At 35.8% G+C, this 21,771-nt stretch overlaps 1 protein-coding gene across 2 annotated transcripts in view; it reads left to right on the forward strand.

Annotated features, from left to right (window-relative positions):
* Positions 1-21,545, forward strand: part of LOC127859066 (probable nuclear hormone receptor HR3) — a 30,739-nt gene extending 9,194 nt beyond the window's left edge. Inside the window, exons 7-12 of one of the 2 annotated variants that reach the window (XM_052396475.1) lie at positions 1,992-2,161; positions 5,478-5,593; positions 10,553-10,685; positions 14,055-14,162; positions 14,432-14,563; positions 16,912-21,545. In XM_052396475.1, the coding sequence (XP_052252435.1) occupies positions 1,992-2,161; positions 5,478-5,593; positions 10,553-10,685; positions 14,055-14,162; positions 14,432-14,563; positions 16,912-17,171 (919 nt within the window). In that variant the 3' untranslated portion in view covers positions 17,172-21,545. The remainder of the gene's footprint in view (positions 1-1,991; positions 2,162-5,477; positions 5,594-10,552; positions 10,686-14,054; positions 14,163-14,431; positions 14,564-16,911) is intronic. The other variant, XM_052396476.1, reaches the window with a different exon arrangement.
* Positions 21,546-21,771: the final 226 nt, after the last annotated feature.

Genomic DNA, 21,771 nt, shown 5'->3' on the forward strand with positions numbered 1-21,771 from the left:
TTACATTCAGTGTGTTCATGTTTTATGCTGTTCATGAACTTCATCAGTATGTAAGGCTTGTTATTGATGCCTTTTAAACTTGAATCTATTAAGTTAAGTCTTTAATTTGATTTGATTTGAGACTGATAAGTGCAACCGGGTGTGATAAATCCATGTGGAAATTGTGCTTTTCATGCATAATATTGTTAAAAACATTTTTGACATGAAAAATATTTTAACAAATTATCAATGATATTATTACACACACCTTTTAATCTTTATTTTTGGTGAATTCTCGAATGCACATAATTTAATTTGTTTTCAGATACACACTATGGTCTGTTAATGATTAAGTGAGGTTAACCCTTTCAGTGCTGGAACCAAATTTTGAAGGCCTTTGCAAACAGTTTGGATCCAGATGAGAAGCCACAGAACGTGGCATCTCATCAGGATCCAAACTGTTGGCTATTCTAATAGTATTTTTTTTTGAAAAAAAATGAAGAAAATGCTTATTTTAGAAATTCAGCAGACAACATTTTAGCAGACGACAAATTTCCCAGCATGCAAAGGGTTAATGTATTCTAGCTTCAGATCAACAGTTCTCATGCATTTCGTGTTGGTCCAGATTATTGGAGCACACAAAATATGTTGCACTTGTTAACTTAATGTCATCCATAAGAAAAGTGTGGGTGTATTGATTTTTGCATAAATACTAAGTAGACTGCGATTTTTTTGGCAAAAGTGATTAAAATGTGAGAATGTCGATATGAACAATAATTATAGGTAATGCTTTGTTATAAATCTCATTATTGTTTAAATTATATGTTGTTATAAATATAATGCAGGAAATATATAAAGCAATGAAAAATATAGAGCTGTAACACCCTTACAATGTGATAAATTAACTATGACAGCAACAAAACAGTATACTCCAATACTTCTTGTTTGCCCTAATCCTGAGGTTAAACAAGCAAACATATATACATGCATAATAGAAAATAGTATTTTTATGCCCCCGGATCGAAAGATCTGGGGTATATTGTTTTTGGCCTGTCATTCCGTCATTCTGTCATCAAAACTTTAACCCTACATTAAAGTTTTGGAATAACTTTTGAAATATTGAACATAGCAACTTAATATTTGGCATGCATGTGTATCTCATGGAGCTGCACATTTTGAGTGGTGAAAGGTCAAGGTCATCCTTCAAGGTCAAAAGTAAAACAAAAACAAAAAAACTTTAACCTTACATTAAAGTTTTGAAATAACTTTTGAAATATTGAACATAGCAACTTCATATTTGACATGCATGTGTATCTCATGTAGCTGCACATTTTGAGTGGTGAAAGGTCAAGGTCGTCCTTTAAGGTCAAAGGTAAAAAAAAAGCGGCGCATTAGGGGGCATTGTGTTTCTGACAAACACATCTCTTGTTTAAACCTTACAATAAATAACTAAAATTTTACTGTAATAGGTTACAGATTTGAAAATGTGACATAACAAATAACAATAGCAGCCACTTTGAACTTCCATCTAAAACCAAAGATGAAAGAGAATGTAATATTTCACGGATAAACATCTTCTAAAGCCCGAAAAATACGGTATAAAAAGTGTCTTAATTTGTGGACTACTGAAGTCTGGTCAGACTTCTCTTGTCAAATTCTGACAAAAATCAATATTGCACCAATGCCAACTAATATATATTAGTTCTATTCTATAATAGACTATATTCTTTCTGCGCAAGAAAAGTGATCAGTTGATTTATCTTTGTATTAGCCTGTCAATTTGCCCCAATGGGAAGATAAAAGATAAACAAGTCCCCATAAAAATAATGTATAAAAATTATTTAGTTAAATTTAATACTTTTGTCAAATTTCCCTATTTGACTTAAAACAATGCTAAACATGGCTGAAAACAACTCTTGTTTGCCCAATTTGTCCCATATCCCATGTGGTCAAGAAAAATGCTGGAATTTTGCGTTACTGGTTCTCTCAGCCTCTCAATTTTCATACCACAGATACAACACGAGTGACAACTACCTGTACCGCAATCAGAACGGGTTCTACTACGGGGACGGCAGCACGCCCGTCAGTCCTGGTAGCAACCCCACATTCAGCCCTACAGAGTCCCCCACCAACCCACTGGCTCCCTTGTCTGTACTAAAGACAGTAGATATACTAGACACAGGTGAGTACATTTATAAACTAGACACACAGGTGAGTTAATACATAAATATTAGCCAAATTCTATGTCTCTTTGGATTAGGAATCTCCAGTTGTTTTGACTAAAATTTGGAAATTAGCGTTGTAATTTTTTAGCTAACAAATATTTCAAAAATTGAGAATTATGGTGCTTTCAATACTGTATATTATTTTAATGAAATATTGTATGATACTTAAAACTATGATATTTTTATACCCCCATTACCCTTGGTAATGGGGGCTATATAGGAGTAGTTTGTCGGTCCGTTGGTCTGTCCCAAATTCATCCGATCTTCACCAAACTTGGTCAGAAGTTGTATCTAGATGATGTCTAGGTCAAGTTTGAATATGGGTCATGCCAGGTCAAAGACTAGGTCATGGGGTCACTTAGTGTGTTTTAAACTGAAAGTTTGTCCGGACCATTACCATGTCATTTATCGTTAGATTTTAAAATGACTTGATACATTTGTTCACCATCATGGGTTGGTGTGTCGTGTGAAAAAAGTACGGATATCTCTAAGGTCAAGGTCACACTTGGAGTTGAAAGGTCAAATGCTTGTCCGGGCCATAACTTTGTCATTTATTGTGAGATTTTAAAATCATTCGACGAATTTGTTCACCCATCATTGGACGGTGTGTCGCGCGAAAGAATTACATCGATATCTCCAAATGCAAGGTCACACTTTGAGTTCAATGATCATAAATGAGCTTGTTCTGGCCATAACTATGTCATTCATTGTAAGATTTTAAAATCATTTGGCATATTTGTTCACCATCATTGGAGGGTGTGTTGTGTGAAAGAATGACATCGATATCTCCTAGGTCAAGGTCACACTTAAAGTTCAAAGGTCAAAAATGGCCATAAATGAGCTTGTCCGGGCCATAACTATGTTGTTCATTGTGAGAATTTAAAATCATATGGCACATTTGTTCACCATCATTGGAAGGTGTGTTGCGCGAAAGAATTACGGCGATATCTCCAAGGTTAAGGTCATATGGCCTTAAATGAGCTTGTCCGGGCCATAACTATGTCATTCATTGTGAGATTTTAAAATCATTTGGCTCATATGTTCACCATCATTGGACAGTGTGTCGCGTGAAAGAATTACATTGATATCTCCAAGGTTAAGGTCACACTATGAGTTCAAAGGTCAAAAATGGCCATAAATTAGCTTGTCCAGGCCATAACTATGTGGTTCATTGTGAGATTTTAAAATCATTTGGCACATTTGGTCACCATCATTAAACCATGTGTCGCGCGGAAAAATTACATTGATATCTCCAAAGTCAAGGTCACACTGAGTTCAAAGGTCAAAAATGGCCATAAATGAGCTTGTCCGGGCCATAACTATGTCGTTTATTGTGAGATTTTAAAATCATTCGGCTCTTTTGTTCACCATCATTTAACGGTGTGTCACGTGAAAGAATCATGTTGATATCTCCAAGGTCACACTTTTAGTTCAAAGGTAAAAAATTGCAATAAATGATCTTTTCTGGGCCATAAGTATGTCATTCATTGTGAGATTTTTAAAAATGGACATAATTTTGTTCACAGTCATTGGACAGCGTGTCATGTGAAAGCTTCAAGAGTTCAAAGGTCAAAATGGCTATAACTGATAATGGCATAATAATTCTTAAAATCACCATAAATGAGATTTTCTTGTTTTGTAAAGAAAGCATGCAAAAAAGTCTGTGTTAATGCGGCATGTGGGGGTAAACGTCACGTCTGTGACAAAGCTCTAGTTGTGTATGTTAAAGGACATTTGTAAATACATTAATAATGGTGAAAGTTACTATGATATTTTTTGGGCATGTAAAAAGAAATAAGTTATACATAAATAATGGTGAAAGTTACTGAAGTTCAACTTACAGACCAGAGTGTGATTTCTTCTCCTTTCAGCTGATTTCCTCCTGTTTAATTTTAAACAAAACATATATTACAAATAGTTATAAGCCTTCCTGGATCTAAATGAAATGTTTGATTGAACCCTGTAAGGCTGGTTGGGCAGTTTCCTCTCCCGAGATGGTTTATATATCACACCCCATATAGAGCTGAAGCAGAGATAAACTTACTTTATTTAAAACACATTTTTAGCCCGGCTAAAAAAGAAGAAGTCACTTCTCCCTAAAGCCAAAATAGGGAGAATTTCTAACATATTTGGGAGAAATGGTACATTTGCATCATAGATCTTAGTTTTACGTATATTTTGCAGCAACTTAACTTAGTAGATTTTGTTCAGCTTTCAATCAACTCTTTACTTGTTATATACAATAAGACATGTTTAGTGTATAAAACCAACATTTTCCTTATTTCTCATTGATTGTTGATTATGATTGTACTTTTAATTACTTTTTTTCCTTAACAGGTGTATCAAATAAGCTTCAATTGTAACAAGCCAGTAATGTTCATAATCTTTTTACTTCCTTGTTAATTTTAATCAATTCAACATAAAATTAAATTCATATTTTGTTACAAATATTTGTTTGAAATTAAAAGTCATTTAAAATCACATTTTACAGCAGAGACTCCAAATCTGACCTGTAAATGAGCCCCATATTTATTGCCAGTGCTAGGTTACATTTTCCCATTTGATCATTCCTTAGTATTGTTTTAATGGGCCATTTAACGAGGCAATTAATCAAGGCATCATCTATTAGCAATTTCAAGAAGTGTAATAGCTCCAGACTGTTCTTTTGAATATTCAACTTTGCATGACCTGTACATGGGGCACTAAAGGCTGAGATTCCTCCTGTGTCCAATTCTGCACATCAAATTGATTTTAATCGGTCAATGTCTGGCACAAAGTAAATCATTAAAAGGAGGAGAAGTCACTTGGTCTTCATGAAATTAATGTGCGAAGTGAAGATTAATTTGGCGAAGAAATCGCCCATTTTGCCCACTCGCGAGACCCCTGCTGTTTTCGGAGAAAACCCGAGGTATTGTCATAGCCAGCTCATCGTCCGCCATCCGCCGTAGGCTAAAACCTCAACATTGGCTCTAAAATCAAAGTGCTTTTACCTACAACTTTGAAACTTCATATGCAGATGCACCTTGATGAGTTCTACATGCCACACCCATTTTTGGGTCACTAGGTCAAAGATCAAGGTCACAGTGACTTCTAAAAAAAAAATCTGACAAGCTTTCGCAGCCGAGCGTTGGCACCTGTTATGCGGTGTTCTTGTTTTTAAACTATTTTAATAAAAAATGCGCTCTTTTTTTCATTGGTTATGGTTTCTTTTATTGTCTCTTAATTTGAAAAAAAATAATTTTGTACTGTAGTGAAAGTCTTGTTTGGTTGCAGTTTCGTTTGGCAAGGCCATTTTGGAGGCCCACCAGAGGACAAGTCCGTACAATGCTGAAACCTTACCTCAGATCAAGTGTGTCGATATGGACGTGATCTCCATGTACCAAAATATGGTGGGTTGTAGCCTCATTTGAAGTAACGAAATATTGCAATTTGTAGGCCAACTTTTATTGTAATTCATTTGCTTTCCTGATCTGGTAAAACCTGCAAAAAGTATTTTTATGCCCCCGAAATAGGGGGTATAGTGATCGCACTGTCTGTCCGTCACACTTTAAGTTTAGGTTTCGAAAAAAAATGCTCATATCTTCTATGTCACTTCAGATGTAACCTTCATATTTGGTATGCATGTGTATATTGACCAGGCATTTCCATACGCACAGAAATTTTGACCTTGAACTTAGGGTCCGTGTTTAGGTTTTGAAATCTGCGTTTAGGTTTCAAAAAATGCCCATAACTGTCGCTTCAGATGTTACCTTCATATTTGGTATGCATGTGTATATGGACCAGGCCTTTCCATACGCACCCAAATTTTTGCGTTTAGGTTTCGAAATCTGCATTTAGGTTTCGAAAAAATGCTCATACCTTCTTTCCTTGCGTTTTTTGGGGGCATATGTCATCCTATGGAGACAGCTTTTGTTGCTTCTGAGTATCATAATGCACAACTTGTTTGGTAGTCTTTGTTGGGGGGGGGGGGGGGTAGCCGGTGTTTCGGGTAGGGAATTTAAATATTTAAGAGGACTTGTTGATAAGCATGACTTCATGTTTTTATTCTGCTTTTCAGCTCACCTGAGCACAACATGCTCATGGTGAGCTTTTGGGATCGCCTTTTGTCCGTTGTGCGTCCGTCGTCAACATTTTTCCTTGTGAACACTCTAGAGGCCACATTTCTTATCCGATCTACATGAAACTTGGTCAGAACATTTGTCCCGATGATACCTCAACTGAGTTCGAAACTGGGTCATGCTGGGTCAAAAAGTAGGTCAGTAGGTAAAAAAATAGAAAAACCTTGTGAACACTGTAGAAGTCACATTTGATGCCCAATCTTCATGTAAATTTTGCCAAAATGTTTTTCTTAATGAAATATTGGTTGAGTTAAAAAAAAATTCCGGTCTGTTGAAAAACATGGCAACGGGGGGGGGGGGGGTATTCCTTATATGGCTATATAGAAACCTTGTGAACACTCTAGAAGTCACAATTTTTGCCCATCATCATGATACTTGGTCAAAACATTGGTTTTATTGATATCTCGGATGAGTTCAAAAATGGTCCAGATCTGTGAAAAAACATGGCGGCCAGGGGGCGGGGCAGTTTTCTCTATATGTATATAACAGTCTTGGCATTAAATTTTTTTAGGCACTGGCCCAGCCGGGCTACCAGCTTGGAAATTTCACTATCCCGAATCAATTTCAACTAGCCAAAATAAAAGTTATAATTCTTCACATTTGTAACTATGTTTGTATTGAACAAACATAGAACAATAAAAATTAAACAAGTAAACACTTGATTCTGTTTTATTCACAGTTAATGTCTGACAAAAAAATTAACACAAGGTCTCCAGACATCTCCATTCCGTCATGATCATTGTCTGAGTCAAGAACATCCATGACATGTCAGGTATGCTCTTAAAGGCTGCCTGAAAACAAATACAAAGTTATAACATGATATGAATTTTCCACTCAAATATCTGAAAAAAGTAAATGCAATGTCAAACTAGAAATAATACCTGTGCTGCTGTGCGTAAGAAGTAGAATAAGAAGGTAACCTTTCTTCCCTAACTTCTGAGTCTTCTTCATCTAAAACGACATTTGTAGCAGTAGTTCCATTGCCTAAGCAATATCTGTTTTGTCGCCGATTGTGCCAGCATCTAAAATGCTGTATGATAAAACATTGGAATTTTATTTTTTAATGTCTGAATTCGTTCCTTGACAGATTTATTTTATCTGTTAAAAACTATGCTTGTAAGTTAGAGCATGATATTTAATTGCATGTTGCTTTTGTACATTACGTATGAAATGCACTTACCAGCCAGTCAGCAATGCTGGCTCAGAATCAAAGTCCTCAATACAAAACGAAGCCATGACCGATTTTTTTTCTGTAACGGTTGGAATTTTCATTTCATTGACTGTTCATAATTTATATTGCAACCTTCATGGTCATTTCCAGTTGATGTTTGTACGTTGCGCCCTCAAAATATCGCAGAAAAGACAATATAGCAAATTTATCGCTGCGAGCTCTCCACCCAGTAATAATACTAGTTATAGCGTCTCGCGAGGTTGACTTACAACAATGTTTAATAAGCGTCTAATCAATGATTGCTCAAGAGAAATAACAAATGCAGTTTTGAATAAGTGTCTGTATGAATCTATTTCGGACATGTTACTAAGTTCGGACACAAAAAATTGCACTCGACCGATCGGGCTACCGGCTTAGAATTTTCACTCGACTGACGCAAAAATCACTTGACTCGGTCTACAGTCAAGTGGGTTACGTCCAAGACTGATATAGTGAAAACATTTGAATACTGTAGAAGTCACATTTTTGGTCCAATCTTTATGAAATTTGGTCAGAACATTTGTTTCCTGGATACGACGGTTAAGTTTGAAAATGGTTCAGATCAGTAAAAAAACATGGCTGCTAAGGGGGGGGGTCTTTTCCTTATATTTATATAGTAAAAAAGCTTGTGAACACTCTTGAAGTCACATTTTTTGCCTTATCATTTGGTAAAAACATTGGTTATGTGGATACCTCGGACGAGTTTGAAAATAGTCATGAACATTTGAAAAACATGGCCATAATAACAGAGGATTATTATGTTGATGACTGGTTGGGGATGAAGTGCAACAAACATATTTTTGCCATCTGAAAACCCTTTATTAAATAATCTCAAAATTTTAAGTAGTAATATTGATTTCACAGAAAATTACTTAGGGGAGAAACAACTGTATATGACAGTTTAGAGTCAGGCCCCAAATTCCTGTGCTGGCCACTTTTCACACATTTTGTTGCATGTAATTTAATGATCGCAGACCAATGAAATAACCATTAGCCACAGCAGGTACCTCATTATCTCTGACAGTTGCTTGATGCCTAACCCCTTGTTTACAGCCATTTGCAGTGAACAGCATGGAACAGCAATTGCTATATAGTGGTATCAATATAGAGATAAACACATAAATACATCTGTCTTGCATTTATTTTCGTATAAAAATCAGCATGCTGACTGCATAAAAAGAACAGATTACAACATTGAAGCAAGCTCTTGAAATAGCAAAATTATGTACTTATATACAGTAGATTTTGCTTAATTGAATAGCCCATTTGTCACGTCAGAATATTCAATTGTGTCTACATGTACACATATCATATCACAGATATACTTTGCTCAAGAATTAAAAAGAGAAAATGTACTTAAAACCAACTATTTGCGATACTTATGATATTAAATGCAGCTTGTATTTCAGAATTAATTTCACAATTAAAACTCAATTTAGTTTTGCATTGGTTGTAAATAAAGAGTAGAAGCGTAGAGGAATAGTTTACAAACAACACTTACAAATGTGAATAATTAACAAAAATTTAATAAGTATGAAATTTTATTTTAAATCATAAATACAGATTGATATACAGAAGTCATGTAGGCCTACATGGATGATATGTGAAATACAGTATTATGTGAAAGTCAGAAATACCATTATTCTAATTAATTTTATATACAGACGTACGTCATGTATGATATGAGAAATGCAGTATTGAAAATCAGAGTATCATTGTTCTAATAACTTTGAATGGAAAAACAGTGAAAATGTATTTTAATAATAGAGCACACTAAGTCTGTTCTACCGCCTGTCTGCTCAGCACTCGTCCTCTTTTGAAGATTTTACACTAATAATCGAACTATAAAGCACAAGTTATGTCTGTACTCCTGTCTGTATGAAGTACTTTCATTACTTTGAACTCCACCTTCCCAGAATAGTTTAGTTCCTTGGGTCTCAGGTGAGCGCCTTAGGGCCCATGGCCCTCTTGTTATGTTTCCCAGTCTATACTGGGGGACATATTGTTTTTGCCCTGTCTGTTTGTTGGTTTGTTTGCGTCAAACTTTAACATTAGCCAAAACTTTTGCAATATTGAAGGTAGCAACTTGATATTTGGCATGCATGTGTATCTCATGGAGCTGCACATTTTGAGTGGTAAAAGGTCACGGTCATCCTTCAAAGTCAAGGGTCAAATATATGGGGGGGGGGGCAGCATAGTGTTTCACAAACACATCTTGTTTATTAATCATTATTTACAGTGATTATTTTGGCCCAAATTGGAAAAGTACCCTGACTGCCCTAATTGAGAAAACCCCTGAAAAATTGAAAAATCACCTTGTTATATCTCTGAATTGGGAATTATGGGTCTGTTTATTGCTCGTTACATATACTTAATGTCACAAACCAATCTAAATATTTGTTAACATGCATTTACATTGCTGAATTATTCAATGTTAATGCTCATTTTATTTGTTGCCTTGCAGATATTTGCTTTTGGAGCAAAATTGAAGCAACTTTCCTTCCTTGTGGGATTTTTTCACGCAGTATTTGGGAATTTTGTAATTTATCATCACTTGAGAAAGTGCCTTTTATGGGTACTTTTCAAAGAAGGGAAACAATTGCTGATTCCAGAACTAATCAAATATTGAACTTACATAATATTGGGCTCAAAACTGGCTCTGATAATATACAAAAATGCCTATAACTTTGTCAATATTTGTCCAAATATAGTGTTTTTTCCAATATAAAGCTTACATTAAGACGGGTATTGTTAAGCCGACACATTGGATTTTTACTAATTTTTTACCAGGGGGAAAAGAAAGCGAATTAATGTTGTTACTTTGCTGACGGATGAAAGGAAATTCAGACTTTTTTACATTGTTATTTCTAAGGAATTTTTGGCAATCATTTGGGAAGAAAACTATGTTCTGTTTGAGATTGCAAAAAATTTGTCGAAATCTCAGCGCTACATAAAACAAAAATCTCCATTGAAATCTGAGTCCTTCACATAAATAATTGTACTTCTCTGTTGCATTTCAGTCTCACAGACAGATCTGGGCGGAGGTGGCAGACAAGCTCACACTGGCTGTACAGCAGATCATAGAGTTCGCCAAAATGGTTCCAGGCTTTATGGACCTTTCTCAGGATGACCAAATCATGCTCCTTAAAGCAGGTAACCTATCTCAGGATGAGGAAAGCAAGCTCCTTAAGGAGTTAACCAGTAAAGAGCGTGTTTGTTGTAACTGAAATTGGATAGCAACTTTAGACAACATCAAGACAAAGTGGTTTTTAGTAGGTTTTATTAGGGATGACCAAAATATTCAATTAAATCAATGACATTGGAAAAGCTGAAATGGCATTCCAATGTTTGCAAAGTTTCATATATTTTTTTATATTGTCCAGTTTTTTTTTCCATATGTATAAAGTTTTCTGCGAAGATTAAGACAGTTTTTAACAAAACGTTACCAATAACAGACACTGATTTTAATGGTCAGACTTTTATATTGAATATTCAGGTAGATGTCAGTCGATTATTGTTAATCAGGGATGTGATTGTTACGCTGATAGGGTAGTCCCAGGGTCATTTCTGAGATTCACTGATAGGGTAGTCCCAGGGTCATTTCTGAGATTCACTGATAGCGTAGTCCCAGGGTCATTTCTGAGATTCACTGATAGGGTAGTCCCAGGGTCATTTCTGAGATTCACTGATAGGGTAGTCCCAGGGTCATTTCTGAGATTCACTGATCAGGTAGTCCCAGGGTCATTTCTGAGATTCACTGATAGGGTAGTCCCAGGGTCATTTCTGAGATTCACTGATAGGGTAGTCCCAGGGTCATTTCTGAGATTCACTGATAGGGTTGTCCCAGGGTCATTTCTGAGATTCACTGATAGGGTAGTCCCAGGGTCATTTCTAAGATTCACTGATAGGGTAGTCCCAGGGTCATTTCTGAGATTCACTGATAGGGTAGTCCCAGGGTCATTTCTGAGATTCACTGATAGGGTAGTCCCAGGGTAATTTCTGAGATTCACTGATAGGGTAGTCCCAGGGTCATTTCTGAGATTCACTGATCGGGTAGTCCCAGGGTCATTTCTGAGATTCACTGATAGGGTAGTCCCAGGGTCATTTCTGAGATTCACTGATAGGGTAGTCCCAGGGTCATTTCTGAGATTCACTGATAGGGTTGTCCCAGGGTCATTTCTGAGATTCACTGATAGGGTAGTCCCAGGGTCATTTCTGAGATTCACTGATAGGGTTGTCCCAGGGTCATTTCTGAGATTCACTGATAGGGTAGTCCCAGGGTCATTTCTGAGATTCACTGATAGGGTTGTCCCAGGGTCATTTCTGAGATTCACTGATCGGGTTGTCCCAGGGTCATTTCTGAGATTCACTGATCGGGTAGTCCCAGGGTCATTTCTGAGATTCACTGATCGGGATGTCCCAGGGTCATTTCTGAGATTCACTGATAGGGTAGTCCCAGGGTCATTTCTGAGATTCACTGATAGGGTTGTCCCAGGGTCATTTCTGAGATTCACTGATAGGGTTGTCCCAGGGTCATTTCTGAGATTCACTGATCGGGTAGTCCCAGGGTCATTTCTGAGATTCACTGATAGGGTTGTCCCAGGGTCATTTCTGAGATTCACTGATAGGGTTGTCCCAGGGTCATTTCTGAGATTCACTGATAGGGTTGTCCCAGGGTCATTTTTGAGATTCACTGATCGGGTAGTCCCAGGGTCATTTCTGAGATTCACTGATCGGGTAGTCCCAGGGTCATTTCTGAGATTCACTGATAGGGTTGTCCCAGGGTCATTTCTGAGATTCACTGATCGTGTAGTCCCAGGGTCATTTCTGAGATTCACTGATCGGGTAGTCCCAGGTTCATTTCTGAGATTCACTGATTGGGTTGTCCTAGGGTCATTTTTGAGGTTCACTGATCGGGTAGTCCCAGGGTCATTTCTGAGATTCACTGATCGGGTAGTCCCAGGGTCATTTCTGAGATTCACTGATCGGGTTGTCCCAGGGTCATTTCTGAGATTCACTGATAGGGTTGTCCCAGGGTCATTTCTGAGATTCACTGATCGAGTAGTCCCAGAGTCATTTCTGAGATTCACTGATCGGGTAGTCCCAGGGTCATTTCTGAGATTCACTGATCGGGTTGTCCCAGGGTCATTTCTGAGATTCACTGATAGGGTTGTCCCAGGGTCATTTCTGAGATTCACTGATCGGGTAGTCCCAGGGTCATTTCTGAGATTCACTGATAGGGTAGTCCCAGGGTCATTTCTAAGATTCACTGATAGGGTAGTCCCAGGGTCATTTCTAAGATTCACTGATCGGGTTGTCCCAGGGTCATTTCTAAGATTCACTGATAGGGTAGTCCCAGGGTCATTTCTAAGATTCACTGATCGGGTTGTCCCAGGGTCATTTCTGAGATTCACTGATAGGGTTGTCCCAGGGTCATTTCTGAGATTCACTGATAGGGTTGTCCCAGGGTCATTTCTGAGATTCACTCAAATTTGTACAAAAAAATGGGGAGAGGGTAAGACCGATTCCACGAATGTATTTCATACGTGGCCCGAAATATCCACAGCCCATGAAACTTCACTGCATATTACACTGGTAGATTTTGCCTAAGCATTTTTGTAACGTGCGATGTCATTGGCTGTCATTTCCCAATCATCCAATTGAAATCGATTTTTAAAATGTGTTTTGTACTTCTTTGTTGTTTCCTTTGCAAATGACAATTTTGTTAAGCGAAAATTAAAATTACTTAAAGAACAAATAATCTTACAAAATCTCGGAGATTCAAACATAAGTGAAAAACAAATTTAAATGGGAATGGTTAGAAACAACAATGGATATAAATCAGAAAGCAATACCGTTTCTGTATTGGTATGGAAGATTGACTGTCCTGGTAAGGCAAAGTGTACCATGTGAAAAAATCTTAACTAGGGATGCCGTGGTAAAGTGCTGTTAGTTTAACACTGACGGTGTATACCATATTTCAAAGGTAAAGCCATTGAGCTAAAATGAAGATTGACGACATGGTTCACAGGGATTGGATCACATATTGTTCTGATTACTGTTCACCTTGGACAATAATTAATATGTTAAATGCAAAGTTAAATATATTTTCATAAATCTAGTTATGAAGTTTAAGAAGGTGTTTATTTAAATGTCTGTTTTATGGTTTGTTAATGCATTATCCAAGTGGATCGCATAGTAAAGATCAGTCGACCTAATTTTCCTCTCCTCCGACTTCACCTCAATTGCACCCCTGATTAAGTCATGAGAAATACACAAGTACTTCTAGCTGTTGTCGGGGCATATTTTCTTCCATTTTGGGGGTCAGATTTCATCCCCTTTCTTCTCGTCTCCACCGCTGACATTTGTTTTTTTATCAAAAACAAATACTTGGTTGTGTATATACATTTATTTTTGAAAATTATGACAACCTGTATATAAGTTTCTTAAATTTATTCTCAAGCAAGAAGTTTATATATAAGTTTGTTGTGTAATAACTTATTTTGTGTCATTGCCTTGCAGGAAGTTTTGAACTGGCATTACTACGCTGTACAAATGTGTATGACGCCGCGTCTGACAGTGTGGTCTTCGGTGATCGCTATGTGCCTTTGAAGGCCTTTGCCAACTTAAGTAAGAACTTGATCTCTAGTAGTGGGGTGTATTTGCCGGTTTTGTGTAAGAATTTTGCAGAATTTTTAACGCTTGAATTTGTTTGCTTTGACCATACAATACACCTGGGACAGAGTGTAAGCTTTGCCTTGTCTCGTCCAAATGTTAACAAAATAAATGGGACTCACTTTGCAATCAAATTATCAATGCTTGCAAACTATTGTTTTGCAATACATGATAATATATACAAGTTAATGGGACACTTTTATTTATTTATTTAACCTTTGAAGGTTGTTCTTTTATAGCGGAGGAGGAAATTTTACTTCAAAACCAGATCTTTGATCTGGTGAAGACTTTACAGCAGATCGACCTCACAGAGCCAGAAATGGCACTCTTTGGAGCAACGCTGTTGGTCCGACCAGGTACCATACCCTTTTTTCATTCAGCGATTTTTTTGCCCAATTGGTACCGGTACCAATCAGTTGTGCTTGATAAACTCTGAACTTGGGAAAATTGCGAAATATATTGCTGTATTTGATATTTTGCTCCCTAATTATTAAAGTAATGATAATAACTTAATGTTGTCAAGTTGTCAATATTATATTTACTTAGGTTCAAGCCATAGAACCTCATGGTGAAACCAACTAAATGTGGCATTTTATTTAAAAAAAAATTTAAAAAAGAAAAAAAAAATGAAAAAATTGTAGTGTCCTTCAATTGGGATTTTTTTTTTGTGACAGCAATTGTGAAATATGTAGTTTTTCCTAATTGGGAAAGTGCCAATTTCCGTTTCTTTATAATAAAGGCTAAAAACTCGCTGTCATGGTTATTAGCTGGTTTCTAAGATTACTGGTCTTATCTCATGTGCGTAGTGAACTGTTATGTACCTTGTGTCATGAAGTAGTCATTCAGTTTTCTGCTTATTATCATGAAACTTCATGTATAAACTTTTTAGAAGTCAGGGGTGTCAATTTTCCGGATTATTCCGAAAATCCGGATTTGAGCCGTCAAGGGTTGATTTTAAGGTGAATGTAAATCCGATGAGTTTGTTTAAGGCGGGTGGGGGTAGGGACAAAATTATTTTAGTGCGGGATCATTTCAGAACGAATATTGTTATAGCATCGTCGGCATTCCGGACATTTGCGCTTGGTACCGATTTTATTTATTGATTTCTGATTGGTAAGCGGCTGGCACTGACATGAGCAGGCACTGGCAAAGTAAAGCACTGCAATATCATATTTTAAAACAATATGTTAATCAAATTATATATTGACTGCGTATTTGCTAGGTTACTGGTTACTAGTTTTCATTTTCTGCAGTAAAACGATATGCATATTTAATTTCATTTGCAAATGATGTATCGCGACATGTTTTCAGACAGTCATTTTCGGATACGCTGGTTTGTTAATTACATTTCGAAGTTCTTAATATCATTTGTTTAGAATGACAAATACACCTGCGGTGTTACGGATGGTTTGGCTTATAATATTTCCCATTGTACTCACCAGAAATTGCACCTAGAAAGACTATAAAAAAAGAACAATAAGCTAGGGCTCGGCGGGTTGGGCCCTCTCTTCCCTTTATCCTACGGCTTAATTTTCCGGATTTCAAATTTGGGCCAATTGACACCCCTGGAAGTGCAAGATGTTGTTTTTAGCTCGGCTGTTTTCGGAGAAAACCCGAGGTATTGTCATAGCCAGCTCGTCGTGTCTTCTTCCGTCCGCCTCGTGCTAAAACCTTTATATTTTTGTTATACTTTTTAACATTCGCTCTAAAATCAAAGTGCTTCCACCTACACCTTTGAAACTTCATATGTAGCTGCACCTTGATGAGTTCTACACGCCACACCAATTTTTAGATCACTAGGTCAAAGGTCAAGGTCACTGTGACCTCTAAAAAAAATAATTCTGACAAGCTTTCATTTATTCAAAACTGCACCCGCAGCCGAGCGTTGGCACACATTATGCGGTGCTCTTGTTGTGTATGTCACCATATTCTTTGCAGAGTTGTAAGCCTGCAAACTTTTGCATGTTATTCAAAAAGTCTGCGCGAAACTTTTTGTCATTGTGTCACTTTTTGGTTTTAAACGACAACATTTATGGAAAACAATTGGTATAAGAAGGTTTTATACCTGCTTTAAATAAGCGAATGTGGGGCTATTGGTTATGTTCAATTAACATTTATTTTATAGAAAATCTTAGAATTTAAAAATAATTTTTAATAAAGATGGAACAGTAATAAAATTATCATATAATAATGAAAATAATAAAAATATTTTTATATATTTTTTTTAACAATGCTCAGTGTCAACATCAAAATACAAAAACAGATGAGCTGTGTAAACTGAAAGGTGATATCATCCATCAACAATTTGAACACATGGTCTATATTGAGCTGGTACTGTCCATTTGAGAAACTAATGACTGGTTCATATTATTGCTTGCCTCCATGATATTTTACAACCCTTCAATGTTCATAGACAAAGAAGTTCACATTTATGTCAGGAACAATATAGTTGATTCTTAATAATATCCCACAAGAAGAGAGGTTGTATGGGATTCCCATGAACATCTGTTGCAATGTCTGTTCGAATGCACAAACTTGTTTGATATTCTCTCCAATTTTCTGCGGACTAAAACTCAAGATATGCCTCATTTTGCGTAATAAAACAGATGATGTAACTGTGTTAATGAACAAACTTTTAGCTTGTCCTCACTTTGTCTACAAACCACTTAGCTAAATTTCAAATGGCTTTATGTTTGGCTTACAGATCGACCTGGGCTGAAAGATCTGACAGACATTCAGAGGCTGTATGAGAAAATCAGCTCCGCGTTGAAAATGGAGCTCGGTAAAAACAATCGTGAAGATGAAATGATGATAACCAAGCTGAACCAAATCACGTGGTTTGTCAGGAACCTTAACTCTCAACATATAAATGTGCTGAATAGATTCAAACAGGCTGAGCCTGATATGGAGTTTCCTGCCCTTCATAAGGAACTCTTTAGTGTGGAGGGATTAGAGAACTCGTGAGAACTCTTCAGGAAAGAGAAATTAAGGTGGAAAAACTCCAAAAACATTTGAATTTCAGGTTATTTTTAGTAACAATGAACTCTTCATGTGGAGGAGGCAAAAATATGTTTTTAGTATTATTAAACCTTTCATTTGGAGGAGGGAAACGTCTATTTGAGATCATGATCATCTGATTTGATTTGGTGTGGAAACGAAGCTTGTAACACAGTTCCTTGACAGTGTCAGTGCATTGCTAAGATGTGTTTTCCAGTCTTTCAGCTCACCTGATCATCATTTGATCATTGTGACCAGTCTATGTCCAGTGATATGTCATGTGTCCTCAAATTTTAGCTTGTAATCGCTCTAAAGGCCAATTTGTTTCATATATAAGCTTATCTTGTATAAATAAACAAAAACATTGTTCAGAATATGTATCTTGACAAAGTATAGATGGAGTTAAAATCTGCGTCATGTGTATTGAAAAACAAGGTCATTAGGTCAAATCTGAGACAAACATGTAACCATTTTAGAAGCCATGTTTTTTTACTTAATCTTGTTGAAACATCTCAGAATGTTTATCTCGACAAAATGTAGGCCTTAGTTTGTATCAAGGTTATGTGTGTCCAAAAACCAGTCAACAAGTCATAGCTTAGAATGGCCGTATTACCACTCTAGCAGCCACGTTTATCAACATATGCTTAAGTCAAAAATGATCCACAGGAAATGTGGCCCTATAACTTAAGATTTTTACATGACCAGAGAATAACTGACTAAATCAAATGCCTTTGAAATCAAAATTTTCAGAAGTTTACAAACTCAAGAAAAGGCCAATTGTTGCATTGTTGCCTGGTATTGATGCACATGTGTAAAAAGAATGAAATCAAGTTCACATTATGCAATAATATAGACCTATGAAAACTTTTCATTCATTCCAGCGATTATAACTGAACATTTTCGATGGAATGTGAGTTGGCTTCGGACAGGGTTGGAAGCATGACGTTGTTCTCATTAATATGTTGTCCCTCCGACGCTGTATACAGCCCATCTCGCGTTGTCCCTCTGACGCTGTATACAGCCCATCTCGCGTTCGCTTGTAAATGTTCGGATATGGTGGCAGGAAATTCACATGAAGTATATTTTGGCACAAAAAATAAAAATAAGCACTTAGTATCTAATTAAATCTTTGTTACCATACCACAACAAACTTTGAAATTTTTGCAATTGCTTTAAGGAACACTGATTATTTATCAGTTACAAAATATTTTTGAGTATTTTTTTCCTCTAATGAAACCTGCTTAGAATGTTTATCTTGATATGATCAGTGGCATATTTGAGTCTTGAGTAAAGTAGGGTCAAAAACTGGATCACGAGGTCAAATCTATAAAAAGTGGTGTACCTCAGGTGAGCACTTCATGGCCATTATAGCCCTCTTGTTTATGGAAAGGTTGAGTTTTATATTGTAAGAATTGATAATCAGTGTATCTCTATATGTTTATGCAGGGATTTGTGATTTTGTTGGAAACACCTTCATTTTTGTTAAATCATGTGGACATACATTTTGTTAAGGTCATTCAATTAAGTGCCACATTTGGTGTATGTATAATATATAAACATATGTTTGAGTACTCTAGCTTATTTTGTGTGAAATCGTATTTTCTTTCATACACTAAAATGAACTTCAGGTACATTTAACCCCAAACACTGAATAAATGTGTGAGCCTGGCTTTTGCAACATATTGTATTGAGACACATCTGCTTGAAGTTAAATAATCCTGTAATAAATAATTCATGACAACGTTTAACATTGCCACAAATTAGTGATAAGATGTCATCATATCCATGGGTAGTGGTTGGGCTACGGACATTGTAAAATGGTAATAACAATATTCTATCAATATTTGTATTCATGATCATATTCATAACGTTCTTACTTTGATGGAAATTAATTACCTTCCTACTTTATTTGAAGAGGTACATTTAACAGATTGGTTAAAATGCAACTTTATAAATTGTGTCATGTATGTCTTTAAAAAAACAAATTATACCTTGTATACATTGTAAATTTATCTTGTATAAATTGTAAATTTATAAGAAGTAATGAGTATATGCTTGTTCATGGATAGTCATCAAATGAAATTTATAAAATTATAGTGTATTTGCAATGATTTCATCACCTTTGGGTAACATATGAAATAATTAACTTAGCATTTATAATAAATTTCGAAGTCAAATGGCAGAATTGCGCCGAGTAAAATTCATGCTACAATTTGATCTCAAGGAGCTCAGGTTTAAATCCCGGTGAAGGCTTAATTTCTTGATATGATGGTTAACATTTAACCCCTTATAAACGCACTTCAACGCTTTTGTATTCCTTTAGAAAATCTAATTACATTTAAAATCTTTTCTAGAATTTCAAAGGCGTCATTCCAACCTTAAGATTTTGATAAGCAGCAAACAGCATAAAACCTGAACAGACTGCAAGTTACTCGCAGGCTGTTCTGGTTTTATGCTGGATGCTAAAGCCATTTTCACTTTGCTTCTGATGAGGAAAGGGTTTAACTTCTTTTCAAATACTGATGTTTAGCTTGGCAATTCTCCAAATGGTCTGAGAAATACTTCTTGCCCATATGTCAGTATTGGTGTTCCTGTAATGCTGTGGTAATGTAAAAGAACCACATCTCCATAATGGTATTTCTGCTATAGATATTCAATGGAAAATTTACACATGTATTTGGTGTCATTGGCATAACCAACTTAAAAAACTCTGACCTGCAATTTAGCAGAATTATGCCCATTTTTGTACTAAAAAAAATATGTTTAACTTGTGTGTGCATTTATCCAGTAACTTTATTTACTACATGTATGGTACGAACACAGGATCTGTATGAAAATTCACTGACCGAAATCTACAACTTTGACCAGTCGTTAAGCATTATTATGTCCCCTTTTGTACTTAGAATGCAGGCAAAGGTTTGGGTGCAAATTGAAATTCTAGTTTAAGTTTTCAAGCAAACAACTCTCTTATCTCTATCTTACATATATCATATGGTTGCATTTTGGCCAGCTGGGTCAAGGCATGGTCACTGTTGCTAAAAATAGCTTAACTCTTTCAGTGCTGGAACCGAATTTTGAAGGCCTTTGCAAACAGTTTGGATCCAGATGAGACGCCACAGAACATGGCGTCTCATCAGGATCCAAACTGTTTGCTTTTCTGATAGTATTCTTTGAAAAAAGCGAAGAAAATGCTAATTTTACAAATCCAGCAGACGACATTTTAGCAGACGACAAATTTCCCAGCATGCAAAGGGTTAAAAGTTAGCACTCAATAACTTCAGTAAGGATGGAGATATTGTGCTAATATGGTTTATGTAGATACATTATAGGCTTATCTAGAAAGTGATTGCATTAAGAGCCAGTGGGGCAAAGGTAACTCCTTCTAAAATAGAAAAAGTATTTCCGTTCAATAAATTGAGTTTTGATGTAGGTATTGGGCTCTAATTTTGTTTGAAAGTAGCTTTCATACAGACTTAGAGTGGGATTCCAATTACCGGTAGGATCAGTTTGGTCAAGGTCATTGTTACTAAACATAGGTTTTAGCTCAAAAACTTAAATATGTATAATTATGGAGGTAATGTACAGTTATTATGTGCAAAAGTAGCTGAGATGAACACCTTGCTTACAAAGGTAATGAAATTGAGATTGATAAAAAGTTGAAAGTGTGATTTGTTGACATTTCTCCTTTTAATAAATACATTTTTAGCGTTAAGTTTACATGTACCATAAAACAGATATTGAACATCAAGAATGTGTTTTAGTCATTATATCTTGTGACTGACAGAATATGTATATTATACTTAAAGCTGAAGAAAAGTCAAGTGCATTGTCTTGGCACAGCTGTTGTTATATTGGCTTTTTCAACATTTAAATACATTTTCAAAAAGTATGAACATCTGTGAACACACCCCATCAATGTCATCTGCTTCCGTACAATACACATTAAATTAATGCTTGAGATATGAACAGTATATAAATCAAGATTACATAATTTCACATTTTATTTGACTTAAGTTTGTTGAAGGGAGGAATAGACAACTGAATTTCTTTTATCTTTGTACAATTTGTTTATAACATTTTATTATATTTTAGAAAGTAAATTGACATTAGCATGTGCTATTTTATGATTTTTTTTCAGATTTTTTTTTCAATCAACAAAAAGTGTGAAAATGAATAGCATTATATTTGTTGAATTTTATTCTTTAAATATCATATGTCATTGGCAAATGAGGTAGGTCTTTGTATGTTGTTTGTACAGAATCTTTATGAGTTGTTATTATTCTGCTCCATTGTAAACCTTGATTTACTGAAATACATTAAATAAAATAATCAGAAAATATAGTTTTTTTTAGTGTTTCAATTACAATATATAAATATGTTTTAATAAGATATTGATTTATTTTTGTAAGAAAATGTGAAGTCAGACATTTTTTATATATTGACTGTAGACACAGCATTTATACACACTTATATGAATGTAATACTAGTCATATTGATACAAAGCCAGTGAAAATGCATGAGGAAAAGTAATATTTTCAAGTATTCTGGCCCTCAATAATGTACATGT

This window comes from Dreissena polymorpha, chromosome 14 (assembly GCF_020536995.1).
Source record: "Dreissena polymorpha isolate Duluth1 chromosome 14, UMN_Dpol_1.0, whole genome shotgun sequence".
NCBI classification, from domain to species: Eukaryota; Metazoa; Mollusca; class Bivalvia; order Myida; family Dreissenidae; genus Dreissena; species Dreissena polymorpha.